A 16,388-nucleotide genomic window follows, 5' to 3' on the forward strand; every position below is an offset into this window, starting at 1 on the left:
CAGAGCATGCTTTGCCATCTGTGGTGATCATACATCCCACTAAAGCTGATGTTTCCCTTTTGCAATGTTCAGGGGAACAACATAAATTGTGGTGAGTTCACTTTGAATGAAAGTGTCATTTCTGTTTGCCTCATTACTTATTTCTTTCAGTTACTATACTGTAGCACTTCTGTGAATGGCTCCAAGTTTCATCGAGCTATATTACTTGGCAAGCAATGTTCTTTTGTTATCTCTCTACTATCTAGAATTTTTATAAAAAAAGTATAAATTACTGAAGTTGCGGAAAACACATTATACAAGAAAATTTTATACTCTACAAAAAACTATGAAGCGGAAACTGGCTGTGCTTACACTTGGGCACAAGTGAACCCAGAGTTTGTCACCTGATTCTCTCTCTTCACCCTCCCCGTCATGGAAGAGTCTCTTAGGATGTACTATAGATAAAGAAATGTGTTAGGTTACCCATAAAAGCATAATGGTAGGAGGAGAAAGGGTAAACACAATTAAGTATGCAGAGGATCAAGTATTGTTGTCAAAATAAGGGAAGAACTACTATTTATGATGGAGAGGGTTGAAAAAGTGAGGAAAAAATATGGAATGAAGATAAATGCACAACAAAGAAACTGATGAGAATCATCAAACAAACTGAATGAATCAGAAGGAATGTACTTGGAATAAGTAAAATTTTTTAGATCCTAAAGAAGTCTGGTGATGGAAAATGGGAGTTGTGTCAAGAAAACAAGAAGAATGTGCATGGGTAAAAATAGTTTTTGAAAAGGAAAAAGTTATTTCTTTTTGGCACAAATAAATTAAATACAGCTAACAAAGAAATGTAAAAACTGACGTGTATTATTATGTGCCAATGAACCATGGTCAGTCAAACAGAAAGAAAAAACACACATTTGGTTAATTTTGAATTATTGGTGAGAAGGACACTTAAAGTGAAATGCATTGAAGGAACAACAAATAATGAAATACTTTAAAAAATATGAAGAATGGTCGGTGGAAATGGTAACAATGAAGAAAGCATCTACGGCAGACGTGGGAAAGAGCATTGAAGGAAAGATTGCAAAGAAGAGAGGAAGAGGAACAGAAGGAGGTGGAGAAGGTTGTGAAGAAGAAGAAGAAGAAGAAGAAGAAGAAGAAGAGGGGGAGGGGAGGGGGAGGAGGAAGGGGAGGAGTAGGAAGGAGGATTGGAATGCTGGATGGCAGGAAAAATGGATAAATTTACCAGTAGACTAAGGAAGAGGCACAGGATAGAAGGTAGTCAAGAGATTCCTGTCAGTGCCTGTCACAAGGTACGTCTACCGAAGAACAGGAAAAGTGCTGGAAAATAATTTTTATGTACTATAACTGTGGAGATATATTTACTACTTACAATAACCCTTAGCATTAAAATAAGCATGTAAAAGCAGAACCCAAACATTCAGGTAAGTTAAACAATATACAACCAGTGCACTAAACTCTTAAATTGCATCTGAACTGTTATGGAATCCTCGTTCCCTCCCTTACACCTGTGGGCAGCTTTCTGAAGACTTTTTAAACATAATTCTCCTCTTAAATTTAAATCCAAATCTGGGCTAAATCCAAGTGGAGGCTGATTTTTACTCTGTGAGAACACTTCTCAGCTTATTAAGGATCCAATGGAGTGTATTGCACTGCAAATTCATGCTCCCGTATGGAAAGGCAATGAGATCTCAACTCATTTCAATATCTCGCATACTGAACTGGCTACATATACTGGCTCACATTTTGGAAAATTCAAACATGTGATGTGGTTGTAACCTTGGAAGACAGTTGTCTTGCAGCCACAATCAGTTTCATCACACAGTTAATGTCCATAATAGTCTTGCAATACCTTTAAATTGGCCAATAACAAACATCTGCCCCATAGGGGAGCCACTTCTTTGTATCATGTTCATGTTACATAGAAAAAGTATATTGCTGGTCTTTAAAATATGAGTACATCCAGACTACAGTTCATTGAAATAACAGGCAGATACACAGACAAGAAAAAGTTGCAACACCAAAAAGTAATTAATACAGAGTAACGAAATTTCAGGAATACACTTGTCTAGCTAACATATTTAAGCGATTAACATTCCAAGATAACAGGTTAATGTAAGTGCAAGACAAGCCATTGCAAATGTGAAATGCTATTAAATTAATAAACGATGTAACCACCAGAATATTGAATGCAAGCATGAAAATATGCATGCATTATGTTGTACAGGTGCCCAATGTCAGTTTGTGGGGTGGAGTTCCATGCCTTATGCACATGGTTGTTCAATACAGTGGCGGTTAATGCTGGTTGTGGATGACGCTGGAGCTTTCATCTGATGATGTCCAATACGTGCTCTACTGGAGACCGACCTGATGATCAAGCAGGCCACAGCAACATGTCAACCTCAGTAGAACATGTAGAACTACAAAAGTAGTATGTGAAGGAGCATTATCCTGTTGGAACATTCCCCCTGGAATTCTGTTCATGAATGGCAGCACAACAGGTCGAATAACCAGACTGACATAAAATTTGCCGTCAAGGTGTGTGGAATAACCACGAGTATGATCACGGGGTCATATGAAATCGCAAGCCGGCCCATAACACCGCATGTAGGTCCAGTGTGTCTACCACGCAGATAGGCTGGTTGCAGGTGCTCAACGGCCCTTCCTCCAAACAATACACGGTCATCACTGGCACTGAGGCAGAACCAACTTTCATCAGAAAACACAACAGACCTCCACCTTGCCCTCCAATGAGTTCTCGCTTGACACCACTAAAGTCACAAATGGTGGTGGTTTGGGGTCAGTGGAATGCGTGCTACTGGTTGTCAGGCTTGGAGCTGTCCTTGAATTAATCCATTTATAACAGATCATTGTGTCACTGTGGTGCCAGCTGTTGCTCAATTTGCTGCTGCAGATGTAGTTTGATGCATCAGAGTCATACGCCAACCATGACAGTCTTCACTCTCAGTAGTGCCACATGACCGTCCGGAACCTGGTGTTCCTGTGACCATACCTTCTTCTCACCACCATTGCCAAAAACCATTTACACTGGTGACATTCCTGCTAAGTCTTTCTGCAATATTGATGATGGAACATTCAGCTTCCCGCAGCCCTATTACACGACTCCATTCAAACTTAGTGACACATTGATAATGGCGTCTTTTTTGCCTTAAGGGCAATCTTGACTAACATACATTCACCACGTCCATTCTCAAAGGCAACTAGCACCCATGACTGTTCCAGCATTTGCATACTCATAGAGGCACTACTAGTGCCACTCTTGTGCAACTGGTGCGAAGTCTGAATAGGCATCATCTTTCAGATGTAGAAACATGTCTATCAATTTTCGGTTATGTAGCACAGCTCTGCCTTGGTGTTGTGATTTTTTTTTTTTATTTCTGTCAGAGTATTGAGTGTTTAACCTTTCTTTTAAAATGAAGTGTGTATTACAAGAGGCATAATTAGTTTACAAAAGGTCTCAGAGTACGGACACGACTTACCACTAAATCCAAGCAAATAGTTCCAATAAAATGATGTTTTATGAAATTGATCAATCTGAACAAGGTACTGTCCATCAATGTCCTTTCTCAATGTTCTTTTACCACCCGATTTATCGGCAATTAGTGACTCGAGCATTGTTCGAACCATATACAGCTGTGTAGAAGAAGGACCTGAAAAAAGATGAAGAAATCTCACTGACATACGATTATTCTATACATAAAATAAGATAAATTAGTAATATAACAAGAACAAGTGTCACTACTTACACAAAGAGGCAGTCTCCCAAAAAAAAAAAAAAACCACACATACACACACACACACACGCACACACACACACACACACACACACACACACACACACACACACACACACACACACACAAACCCTCCTCCGTCCCCACAAAAAAATCATCTTTTTAAACTTAATCTCTTTCTGAACTTCTCCCTCCTCTGGATAATTGAGGTATTTTCTGCATTTTATAAGAACATAAAGTACTCAATAGTAGTGCGTTTGAGTACTACAAATACACTTTCACTTGGATACCATTGGTACTTCCCCCTCAACCTGACACGACAAGCAGCTGCTGTGAATTGTGACACTTTTTTTTTCTTTTTTTTTTCTTCAATACTGAAAAGGAACATTGTTTTTATGTTACCTGATACATGTTGTTGTTGTTGTTGTTGTTGTAGTGTTCACTCCTGAGACTGGTTTGATGCAGCTCTCCATGCTACTCTATCCTGTGCAAGCTTTTTCATCTCCCAGTACTTACTGCAACCTACATTCTTCTGAATCTGCTTAATGTATTCATCTCTTGGTCTCCCTATACAATTTTTACCCTCCACACTACCCTCTAATGCTAAATTTGTGATCACTTGATGTCTCAGAACATGCCCTACCAACCGGTCCCTTCTTCTTGTCAAGTTGTGCCACATACTCCTCTTCTTCCCTATTCTATTCAATAACTCCTCAGTAGTTACGTGATCTACCCATCTAATCTTCAGCATTCTTCAGTAGCACCACATTTCGAAAGCTTCTATTCTCTTCCTGTCCAAACTATTTATCGCCCATGTTTTGCTTCCATACATGGCTACACTCCATACAAATACTTTCAGAAATGACTGCCTGACACTTAAATCTATAATCGATGTTAACAAATTCCTCTTCTTCAGAAACGCTTTCCTTGCCATTGCCAGTATACATTTTATATCCTCTCTACTCGACCATCATCAGTTATTTTGCTCCCCAAATAGCAAAACTCATTTACTACTTTTATTTTGCTCCCAAACAGCAAAACTCATCTACTACTTTAAGTGTCTCATTTTCTAATCTAATTCCCTCAGCATTGCCTGATTTAGTGGTTTCAATTAGTAATATAGCAGAGAAAATATCATTAATTATCCTGTGTGCCCAACTAAAAATTATATGTAGCTGCAGTTGGGGAGCAACAGAATTTTTGTTTTAATATATAAGAAACACTAAATTTTCTTTTGTAATCCCACATTATAGTGATTGTGATCTTATTAAAGCAATTACTAATGCAGTACATTCAAAGCATTTGGAAACTTCATATGATAGCTGCACATTTTGAAAACATTTACACTTCATTTTCTTTCTACAACATATTATGACCAAATTTGCATCATTTACCTCCCCCCACCCCCTCAACCCTCCCCCCCACTCAGGCACCCTACTCTTCAATTATGTTTTTGTCACAATTTTCATTAACACGAATAATAAAATTGTTAGTATTATCATTGTTATACGTCTAAAACAGAAGACAAATGTGATTTATGTTGCATCCTGCTTCTCACAAAGTTTTAATGATAAGCACTTAACTACAACGATACTCACCAACATTTCTTCTTGGTACTTTTATTCCAAAGCCATTGTCGGGATCTTTCTTGCCTTTTAAAGCTGGGTCCTGCTGAGGTTCCACTCCTCGTTGCCAGTCAGCGCATGTCTCCCGTACAGACACTATTATGCTGTGCATGGAATATCTCACATTCAGGACCTTCTTCGATCAATAAAACCAAATTAAAGAAAACTAAGAGTAAATGGATTTTATTTAAAGGGAATTTACTACAGTTTACAGAATACTTACAGGTGAAAACAGAATTGAACCACGGTGTGTGTGTGTGTGTGTGTGTGTGTGTGTGTGTGTGTGTGTGTGTGTGTGTGTGTGTGTGTGTCCTGTTGGACATCATGAGGGAAGGAAGAGAATGAAACCTGGTGCCTGTACATATCCTACTCCTCTTGAAGAACGCCATGGGGCCTGCTGAGCTTAACAGCCAGATGAAAGAATCACCATCAACAGTGTAGCATGTCCTCACTCCACGAGACACTGGAGAGATGTTTGGAATTTAATTCAGGACATCGATGCGAAGACTTGTGATCAGGAACTTTACACCACCACCCTACTGTCCTCTCTGCCATCAACTCAAAGGGAAAATTGTCAACATAGTGCAGCATACCTGAATGGTCACGTGTCCAAGTACTGGCCACGCCAGATAGCTCTTGACTTCAGTGGTCCAATGGGAGCCAGGGTATCCACCTTGCCAAGGCCATTGACATATTACCTTGCAGGAGTTCTTAAAAGAACAAAACAGGTTGTGTAGGACAAAAGAAATGAAATGATTGTATGGCATTTATTGGCCAGAATATTTCCTTCGGGGTGCGGCTGCCATATTGCAAGTCTTTTTTGTTGACGCCACTTCGGCGACTTGCTTGTCAATGATGATGATGGACACACAACACCCAGTCTCCTGCCGAGAATCGAACCCAGACCCCCTTGCATGGTAGGTGGTAATGCTACCGCTGCGCTATGGAGGCAGACCTTTGTGGGACAACATACACCCAAAGAAAACAGTGCAGCTTGCACCTTGTGATGTCTTTGCTGAATCCTAACATGAAACACTTTATTTCAGGTTCATGTTTATTTTCCCTCGATGAGAGCTAAAGAAATAAACAGAGCCTTATCTACATCCACATCTATACTCTGCAAACCACTGTGAAGTGCATGGAAGAGGGTATGTCTTATTGTACCACGTATTAAGTTTTTTCCCATTCTATTTACCATACAGAGCATAGGAAGAGTAATTGTTTAAATGCCTCTGTGCGCACTGTAATTAATCTAATCTTGTTCTCATGATCCCCATCGAAGCAATATGTAGGGGGTTATAGTACATTCTTACAGTCATCATTTAAAGTCTGTTCTTGAAACTTTGTAAGTAGGCTTTCCCAGGATAGTTTGTGCCTATCTTCAAGAGACAGCCAGTTCCAATGGTGCGCACTAGTGATTTGTACGCAATCTCCTTTGTAGATCGATTGTGACCATTCCACTTCATGTCCAAACTACATTGAAATCTTATCAAAGTATGACTGAATATCCGTGCAGCTCCACTCAGACTGTTCTTAAGCGTAGATAACTGCTTCATATGCGAGTCTGAGGTTAATACTAATATTGTTCACAAGGTCATTAATATACAAATTAACAGCAAAGAATCCAACTACTTTCCTGGAATACACTTGAAGTTACTTATACACTCGTTGATGACTCTCCATCCAAGTTAATACATTGCATGTTCCCTACCAAGAAATCAGCAGTCGAGTCCTAAATTTTGGCTGATATCCCATATGAAAATACTTTTGATTATATGCATACGTGTGATACTGAGTCACGTGCTTTGCGGAAATAAAAAAAAAAAATACTCCATCTACCTCATTGCTTTCATCCATGGTTTTCACAATTTCATGTGAGAAAAGTGAGAGTTGGGTTTTACATCATCCCTGTTTTCGGAATCCATGCTGGTTGGCAAGAAGGAGGTTATTCTTTTCAATATATCTCATTATGTTTTGAGCTCTGAATACGTTGTATGTATGTTCTATGATTCGCAACAAAGGGCTGTCAAGGATATTGGACAGTAGTTTTCTGGATCATTTCTATTACTCTTCTTGTACACAGTTGTGCCATGTGCTTTCTTCCAATGACTGTTAATGGTTTTTTGTTAGAGGGATCTCTGCCAGATTGTGGTTAACCATAGGCTAAGTTATCCACTAGTTGGGTACAGAATCCGATAGGAATTCCATTGGGCCCTGGTGCTATGTTCAGTTTTAATGATTTCAGTTTTTTCTCAATGGCACTGACACTAATGTTTATTTTTCTCATCTTTTCAGTGCTATGTGGATTAAACTGGGGCAATACTCCTGGCTTTCCCGTTGCAAAGAAATATTTGGAAACAGAGGAACGCATTTTTGCTTTTGCTTTTCTGCATTGTTCTCTTTGACAGCCAAACACGTTTTATTCACCATTTCTTTACCTATAGTCCTACATATTGTTTTATATCGATTATGCAGTAGTCTCTGTTTAGAAGTTCCTTTACAGTGACTGTATACTATGGAGGGTATCTCTCACCACAAACTGTTCTACTGGGTACATACCCAGACAGCAGACAGTCAGCTATTCTTCTGAACTTCAGCCATAGTTCTTCTACTTACTCCTCTCGTGAGCTAAAAGTTTCTTCCTTATCGAGATATGACACTACTGCTTCTTTGTCTAATTTGCTGAACATATAAATCTTTCTGCTTGTTTTAGTTGTCCTTTTTACTTTGATACTCACTATCGCTGTAATAGCCTACTGTTCACTGACAGCAGTTTTAATGCGGACGTCCTCAAAGATGACAGGTCTGTTTGTTGCCATTAGATCTAACATATTTCCATCAGGATCTTGTGGAGAATAGCGAATTGTAACTGACAGTGGGAATTTTGTAAATCATGCACTCTCCACAACAGTAATGTTGGAAAGTAACCATTTTCATGAGAATTTGGTTTTGTACAACACTTTCTCTATATCGACATCAATCATGTAACACAAAGGAGAGACTCCAACTTGATACTTGTTTGGAAAAAATATGACTGACTGCAGATCAGCTTCCACATACAGCACCCCAATGTTTTTTTTTTTTTTTCTTTGTGTTTTTAATTTGCTATCTTCTTGTGTAGTCTCACTTGTTTACCTTGACATTCATCAACTTTGTAGAGTTCCATTCTTTTCTGTCCATGTCCAGTAACTTCTCAGCCACTGCCAATGTCTCTATTAAAAGAATTTCTCTGTCATTTTCCTCACATCTTATCCCCAGTCTTTCCCTTGATCTAGAGTCTTGGGTGAGTTTCCTTACGATCACATTTATTCCAACCCTTTTTCTTCCCTCTCCTACTAAATGAAATGGCTTCTCAGCATCAAAACAGGCAAGACAATGAAGACAATAGTCAAGAGTTGCCATATGTAACTAGTTAAGTAACTGTTACAAGTTGGTGAGTTTGGTTTTCTTTTTATTATATTGCACCAGAATTTTCTAGTAGCATTTGGAAAACCAAGAATAATCTATTTACCACATACAAATAAGGCTGTGCCATACTGAACATTTCATCATTAAGGGGGCATAGAAAGGGCTGTTATAGAATATTAACTTGGCCAGAAACATTGTAACCACCTGGATAGCCACTGTGTTAGCATGCTGCTTCTGGAATTCAGGCAAGTGAACCAGACTCAGATCAGATCCAACAGGTGGATTCACAGCAGTACTTCAACAAATGAAATAGCTTACAATATTTTAGTTCACCCAGTCTTAGAGTATTGTTCGTCTGTATGGCACCCTTACCAGTTGGGTCTGATTCAATAGATTGAGAAGGTCCAAAGAAGAGTGGCAAGATTCGTGACTGGAACATTTAGCTATATAGCATTACAAATCTCATAGAAAGTTTGAAGTGGGACACACTTGCAGATAGATGGAGCACTAAACGGAAGGGGCTGCTCACTAAATTCTGAAATCCGATCTTCACCAAGGATGTAGAGCATATATTACTACCATCAACTTTCAAATCACGCAATGATCACCATTTAAAGATAAGGGAAATTAGAGCTCGTACTAAGGCACTGAGACAGTCGTTTTTCCATCACATGATCAGCAAGTGGAACAAAGGTGGGGAAATATGACTTTGGCATGAATTGTGTCCTTCACCACACACTGCTTGGTGGCTAGCGGAGAATATTTGTAGATGTAGATGTAATTTCTTAGTAACTGACAACAGTGATTAATTCATGGCTTTCATTATTTGGCACCACTGCTTTTATCAGCAAGTGTAAAGGTGTAAATGTTTTTATGAAGCAGATAACTGTTCGTGTAGTAGAAGTTTATATGCCAACTAGCTCTGCAGATGATGAAGAAATTGATGAAATGTATGAGATAAAAGAAATTATTCAGGTAGTGAAGGGTGACAAAAATTTAATAGTCATGGGTCACTGGAATTCGACAGTAGGAAAAGGAAGAGAAGGAAATGTAGAAGGTGGATATAGATTGGGGCTAAGAAATGAAAGAAGAAGCCACCTGGTAGAATTATGGACAGAGCATAACTTAATCATAGCTAACAATTGGTTCAAGAATCATGAAAGAAGTTTGTATACATGGAAGAACCATGGTGATACTAGAAGGTTTCAGATAGATTATATAATGGTAAGACAGAGATTTAGGAATCAGATTTTAAATTGTAAGACATTTCCAGGGGCAGATGTGGACTCTGACCACAATCTATTGGTTATGAACTGTAGATTAAAACTGAAGAAACTGCAAAAAAAAGTGGGAATTTAAGGAGATGGGACCTGGATAAACTGAAAGAACCAGAGGTTGTACAGAGTTTCAGGGAGAGCATAAGGGAACAATTGACAGGAATGAGGGGAAGAAGTATAGTAGAAGAATTGGTAGCTCTGATGGATGAAGTAGTGAAGGCAGCAGAGGATCAAGTAAGTAAAAAGACGTGGGCTAGTAGATATCCTTGGGTAACAGAAAAGATACTGAATTTAATTGATGAAAGGAGAAAACACAAAAGTGCAGTAAGTGAAGCAGGCAAAAAGGAATACAAACGTCTCAAAAATGAGTTCGACGGGAAGTGCAAAATGGCTAAGCAGGGATGGCTAGAGGACAAATGTAAGGATATAGATGCTTATCTCACAAGGGGTAGGATAGATACTGCCTACAGGAAAATTAAAGAGACCATTGGAGAAAAAGAGAACCACTTGCACGAATATCAAGAGCTCAGATGGAAACCCAGTTCTAAGCAAAAAAGGGAAAGCAGAAAGGTAGAAGGAGTAAATCGAGGGTCTATACAAGGGTGATGTACTTGAGGACTATATTATGGAAATGGAAGATGAAATGGGAGATATGATATTGCGTGAAGAGTTTGACAGAGCACTGAAACACCTAAGTCGAAACAAGGCCCCAGGAGTAGACAACATTCCATTAGAACTACTGACAGCCTTGGGAGAGCCAGTCCTGACAAAACTCTACCATCTGGTGAGTAAGATGTATGAGACAGGCGAAATTTCCTCAGACTTCAAGAAGAATATAGTAATTTCAATCCCAAAGAAAGCAGGTGTTGACAGATGTGAAAATTTCCGAACTATCAGTTTAATAAGTCACAGCTGCAAAATACTAACATGAATTCTTTACAGACGAATCTAAAAACTGGTAGAAGCTGACCTCAGGGAAGATCAGTTTGGATTCCGTAGAAATGTTGGAACACGTGAGGCAATACTGACTCTACGATTTATCTTAGAAGAAACATTAAGGAAAGGCAAATCTACGTTTCTAGCATTTGTAGACTTAGAGAAAGCTTTTGACAATATTAACTGGAATACTCTCTTTCAAATTCTAAAGGTGGCAGGGGTAAAATACAGGGAGCGAAAGGCTATTTATTATTTGTACAGAAACCAGATGGCAGTTATAAGAGTCGAGGGACATGAAAGGGAAGCAGTGGTTGGGAAGGGAGTGAGACAGGGTTGTAGCCTCTCCCCAATGCTATTCAATCTGTATATTGAGCAAGCAGTAAAGGAAACAAAAGAAAAGTTCGGAGTAGGTATTAAAATCCATGGAGAAGAAATAAAAACTTTGAGGTTCGCCGATGACACTGTAATTCTGTCAGAGACAGCAAAGGACTTGGGAAGGGCAGTTGAACAGAATGGACAGTGTCTTGAAAGGAGGGTATAAGATGAAAATCAACAAAAGCAAAACGAGGATAATGGAATGTAGTCAAATTAAATCGGATGATGCTGAGGGAATTAGATTAGAAAATGACACACTTAAAGTAGTAAAGGAGTTTTGCTATTTAGGAAGTAAAATAACTGATGATGGTCGAAGTAGAGAGGATATAAAATGTAGACTTTCAATGGCAAGGAAAGCATTTCTGAAGAAGAGAAATTTGTTAACATCGAGTATAGCTTTAAGTGTCAGGAAACCGTTTCTGAAAGTATTTGTATGGACTGTAGCCATGTATGGAAGTGAAACATGGATGATAAATAGTTTGGACAAGAAGAGAATAGAAGCTTTCGAAATGTGGTGCTACAGAAGAATTCTGAAGATTAGATGGGTAGATCACGTAACTAATGAGGAGGTATTGAATAGAATTGGGGAGAAGAGGAGTTTGTGGCACAACTTGACAAAAAGAAGGGACCGGTTGGTAGGACATGTTTTGAGGCATCAATGGATCAGAAATTTAGCATTGGAGGGCAGCGTGGATCTAAAAATCGTAGAGGGAGACAAAGAGATGAATACACTAGGCAGATTCAGAAGGATGTAGGCTGCAGTAGGTATTGGAAGATGAACAAGCTTCCACAGGATAGAGTATCATGGAGAGCTGCATCAAACCAGTCTCAGGACTGAAGACCACAACAACAACAACTGTTCGTGAACCACAACTGATTCTTCAAAAAATAAATTTTATCAGTAGCTCTCGGAAGTTCTTTAAATGGCATAATAGGCATAAACTACAGCATAGGGCTACAGACAGAGAGGTGATGAATGAAAAGCATTTGGCCAAAGAGGGCAAGGCAGCATGACATCAATGACTACCATAGTAGAGTATTACCAAAAGATTCCTCACAAAACCCGCAGAAATTCAAGTCATTTTTTAAGGCACCAAAGTTAGGGTCCAGGCACTGAGACAGGTGCCAAAGCAAAAATGCTAGCACTCCATTTTCAAATTACCTTCCCATTGGAAAGGCAATGAGTATTAATTCTCACACCACTGCAAAGAAAAGTTAAGTGTCAGTGGAATTGAGAAACAGCTGAAGTCACTAAAATTAAACCGAACTTCAGTGCCCAGTGGAATCCCTATCAGATTATATACAATTTTTTTGGCCAAATTCGCCCTTCTTTCAATCATAATATACTGTAGACCTCTAACAAAAAACTGTGCTCAATGGCTGAAGAAAGTACAGTGGGATATCCAAACCCACACTCTGATTGGACTGCAACTACAAGCACACCCATGTCCCATGGAAGCCTCAAGCACTGTCTGCTATCAGAAGATGTGTATGCAAGCCAACTATGAAAACAAGAGTTCCATGTAGCAAGCCATCTCAACAACAACAATGTGGTTTGTTATTGGTGAGAATTCAGACCACCACCACTGCAGGCACTACTCTTGCCTTTTGGCAATACTCCAATTGATGACAGGAGGCACAGCCAGCGAAGAACTATTTCCATCAATAAGTCACATGCACAAAGGTAGTCCACACAGTATACTTCCACCTCAGCAGCACTTAGGCCAGTGCGCGGCCTCCAAGAAGTCAGTCACCACTGGGAGTTACACCAGGCAATTGTGCCAACTGCTCCGCAGTTCTTTGTCCAGAATAACTCCTGACCAGTGCTGACGTCCACCAATTTGACATATCCTTCCCTCCTACTTACAGGCCTAGGCCATGGATTATACCTCAGTGTTAGGGCTCCATTGCACACTTCAACGCAGTTACCAGACTGGTGCTATCTCCTCTAGTAACATCCTAAGTGCTTACTTCCTCAGTGCTATGACTTCCTGTAACCCACGAACACCGTACAGTTGCTTGATAGTTTTATTTCTTCCTGTAACTGTGTCCTGAATAAACTTGTTACTACTTCCAGTCTTCTTGACTGCTGTTTTAACCATAACTACCAAGCCTCGGTACAAAACACATGTCACATCCACTACAAGGATAGCAGAAGTGATCCACAAAACTACAGTCCATCAAACTTGACATTCATTTGTTGTGCAGTCTTAGAACATATTCTGAGCTCAAAAGTAATGAGGTATCTCAAACCTCCCCATGCCAACCAGCACTGATTCTGAAATATAGACCACATAAAATGCAACTCAAGCAGTTCTCATTTGATATCCTGAAAGTTGTAGATCAAGGCCGTTAGGGAGATGCAGTATTTCTTCACTTCCAAATTGTGTTTGACTCTGTGCCACACCTTCACTTATTAACAAAAGTATTATTATATGGGGTATCAAACAAAATTTGTGACTGGATTGAAGATTTCTTGGTAGGGAGGGTCTTGGATGAAGAGTTATCGCAATACATAGAAGTAACTTCATGTTGTGACCATTACAGATCATGTTGTATATTAATAACATTGCAGACAATAGTAACCTCAGAGTTCCTGCATAAAATGTGATTTCTATAATAAAGTATTGTCTGAAAAAAATTGAAAAAATATTTAGTGACATACTGATTAGATTTCAAAGAGGTGCAAAGACTGACAATTTGTTTTAAATGTTCAGAAATAGAAAACTGTAAAGTTCTCAAAATTAAAAGCTTAGGATCCTATGAGTATCAGTCAAATCTCACAAGTAACAACAGGGTGTCGCTATTTGTAGGGTTATGAAATGGAATAATCACATGCACTCTGTCATAGGTAAAGCAGGTGGCAGGCTTCAATGCATTAGTAGAATATTAGGGAAATGTAATCAGTCTAAAAAGGAGACTGCTTACAAAACACTTGTGTGACCAACTCTAGATCATCATCCACATATGTGGGACCCACACCAGATATGATTGAGAAGGGATATTGAATGTAGAGAAATCTCACACAGCAGAAACGTATTCCGGAGAAATGTGAAATTTTCCTGTAGTCCTCTCCAGCCAGGGGCAAGCCAGCCAATACCCCATGTCAGAATCAAAATGACAAACAGGTAGAAAGCCAACACACTGGAAAGCAGAACAAACCTGGAAGAGATCACACAGACTCACCTCAAGAGTGAGGAGGTTGAACGAAACTCAGCAACAAGATCTCAGTGAAGAAAAGATATCTCATTACTTAACCGAACAGCTGGATTTCATACGAGAGCAAAAGTTTCACAAGAGCAGCTATCAGCTTGCAGATATGGTGGAAAAGCAACAAGCTCAAGTCCTGAATGCCATTCTTATGAAACAGAGGGGTGGTGAAGACCACTGATGAGCACGAAAAGGTAGGCCACATTCTGTCGTCAGCTCGACATAACGTTACTGTCTCAAACTAGTAATAATAAAACCATACACTTTTGAGCCTTAGTGTCAATCATATTGCAGTACATCAGCTACAAGGCCAAACCTGTGATGTCTCCATTCTGGCCAGTGACACCTGCCATACAGGCAACATCATTGGCCATTTGCCCATGAGGCCTGTCTCTCATCCAAGACCATGATTACGTGAGCCAGACGCCGAGAGCCACATCCTCCGAAGTTTGCTAACACAACGTCAGAAAGTTCTGAGTTCCAAGGCCATATGCTGCATCACTGCCGGCCTGGGCACAGAGAAAGAGGAGAATACATGATTGTAAACTTTGATGAATAAATTCTTGTTCCACTAATGCTGTATCATTACTGTTCAGCACACCGACTGGCTTGCCTCACCACACTCCACATTCCGTCATCCTAAAAACAGACAGGAAGGAGGGCAACAAGAATGGTCACATGTTTGTTTGACCCATGGAGACACTGAAAAAACAGAACTGGAAGATGTTTGAAGATGATTTAACTATCCCACGAAAGCCAACTTACAAAGCACAAGAACCAACTAAGAATGTTGGTTATTACTACAAACCACTACATGTCACTGGCATAGGGATTGGGAAATAAGATTAGACTAACAGCAGCACACACATGTGCATTTAAACAATCATTCTTCCTGCACTCCACATGTGGTACTATGGAAGGGACACACTGCCATCATTTAATGGTGGCTGTAGAGTATTAATGTAGATGCAGAATTTTAAAGTCAAGAAACAATGAAATATGCTTAGGAAGAAAGTCAGAAGTGATTAAAATTAAATTCTTGCAAAATCCTTTAACACAGCTCAGCAGACATGACAATACAAGTCAAACTCTTGGAGATCACCACGAACAAAGCAAAAGATATCATCAGAAAAGGATTAAAAGGGTCAAGAAATTCAAGTACTTGGAAGAGTGAAAGCAAGAATGGATTGAAAACAGATGTTACCAGCAATACAATATCAAAAATGGAAAGATTACTTGGTCTGGGAAAACCTGTTCACAATAAGTGTATTTTCAATACAGCTTAATATTATTATCAAAACAAAATGCTTATATATCAGTGAATACCTTTTAACATGGAGAAGTGAGAGGTCTTGGGAAGGAGAATCTTAAGAAAATTTGTGGGCATGATCCAGCATGAGGACAGGTGGAAAATTCAAAAGATCACAAGAGTCTGCCACAACATATGCAGAAGTTTGAAGACCATGAGGATGAGGAGGCGGAAGATGTTCCTAAGACATGACACTGACCGGACAGACAGCCACGTATCTATGGAAAAAGAGGACCACAATAGGATGAATTAAGGAAGCTAAGAAATCTGAATCAAAATCTAGTATTTCAAATGTTCCAAATGACAGAAAGAATAGAGCACAAAATTCGGAATTTTTGAAGGTCAAGTCTGTGATCTGGAATGCTTAATTTGTGTGTGTGTGTGTGTGTGTGTGTGTGTGTGTGTGTGTGTGTGTGTGTGTGTGTGTCACTTGTAAAACATGATTTGTTTTAATTCCATTTCAAAATTATATTCAATGGACTTATTG

The 16,388-nt window shown here is 39.3% G+C and overlaps 1 protein-coding gene across 4 annotated transcripts in view; it reads right to left on the bottom strand.

The window, feature by feature from the left end:
- LOC126281181 (cytoplasmic FMR1-interacting protein) overlaps positions 1 to 16,388 on the bottom strand; it is a 140,480-nt gene that overhangs the window by 82,466 nt on the left and 41,626 nt on the right. For all 4 annotated transcript variants that reach the window (XM_049979874.1, XM_049979876.1, XM_049979878.1 and 1 more), the window contains exons 9-10: positions 5,360 to 5,490; positions 3,507 to 3,677 (exon numbers count right to left, since the gene is read on the bottom strand). In XM_049979874.1, coding sequence (XP_049835831.1) covers positions 3,507 to 3,677; positions 5,360 to 5,490 — 302 coding nt within the window. The remainder of the gene's footprint in view (positions 1 to 3,506; positions 3,678 to 5,359; positions 5,491 to 16,388) is intronic.

Source organism: Schistocerca gregaria, chromosome 7, assembly GCF_023897955.1.
Source record: "Schistocerca gregaria isolate iqSchGreg1 chromosome 7, iqSchGreg1.2, whole genome shotgun sequence".
Classification (NCBI taxonomy): Eukaryota; Metazoa; Arthropoda; class Insecta; order Orthoptera; family Acrididae; genus Schistocerca; species Schistocerca gregaria.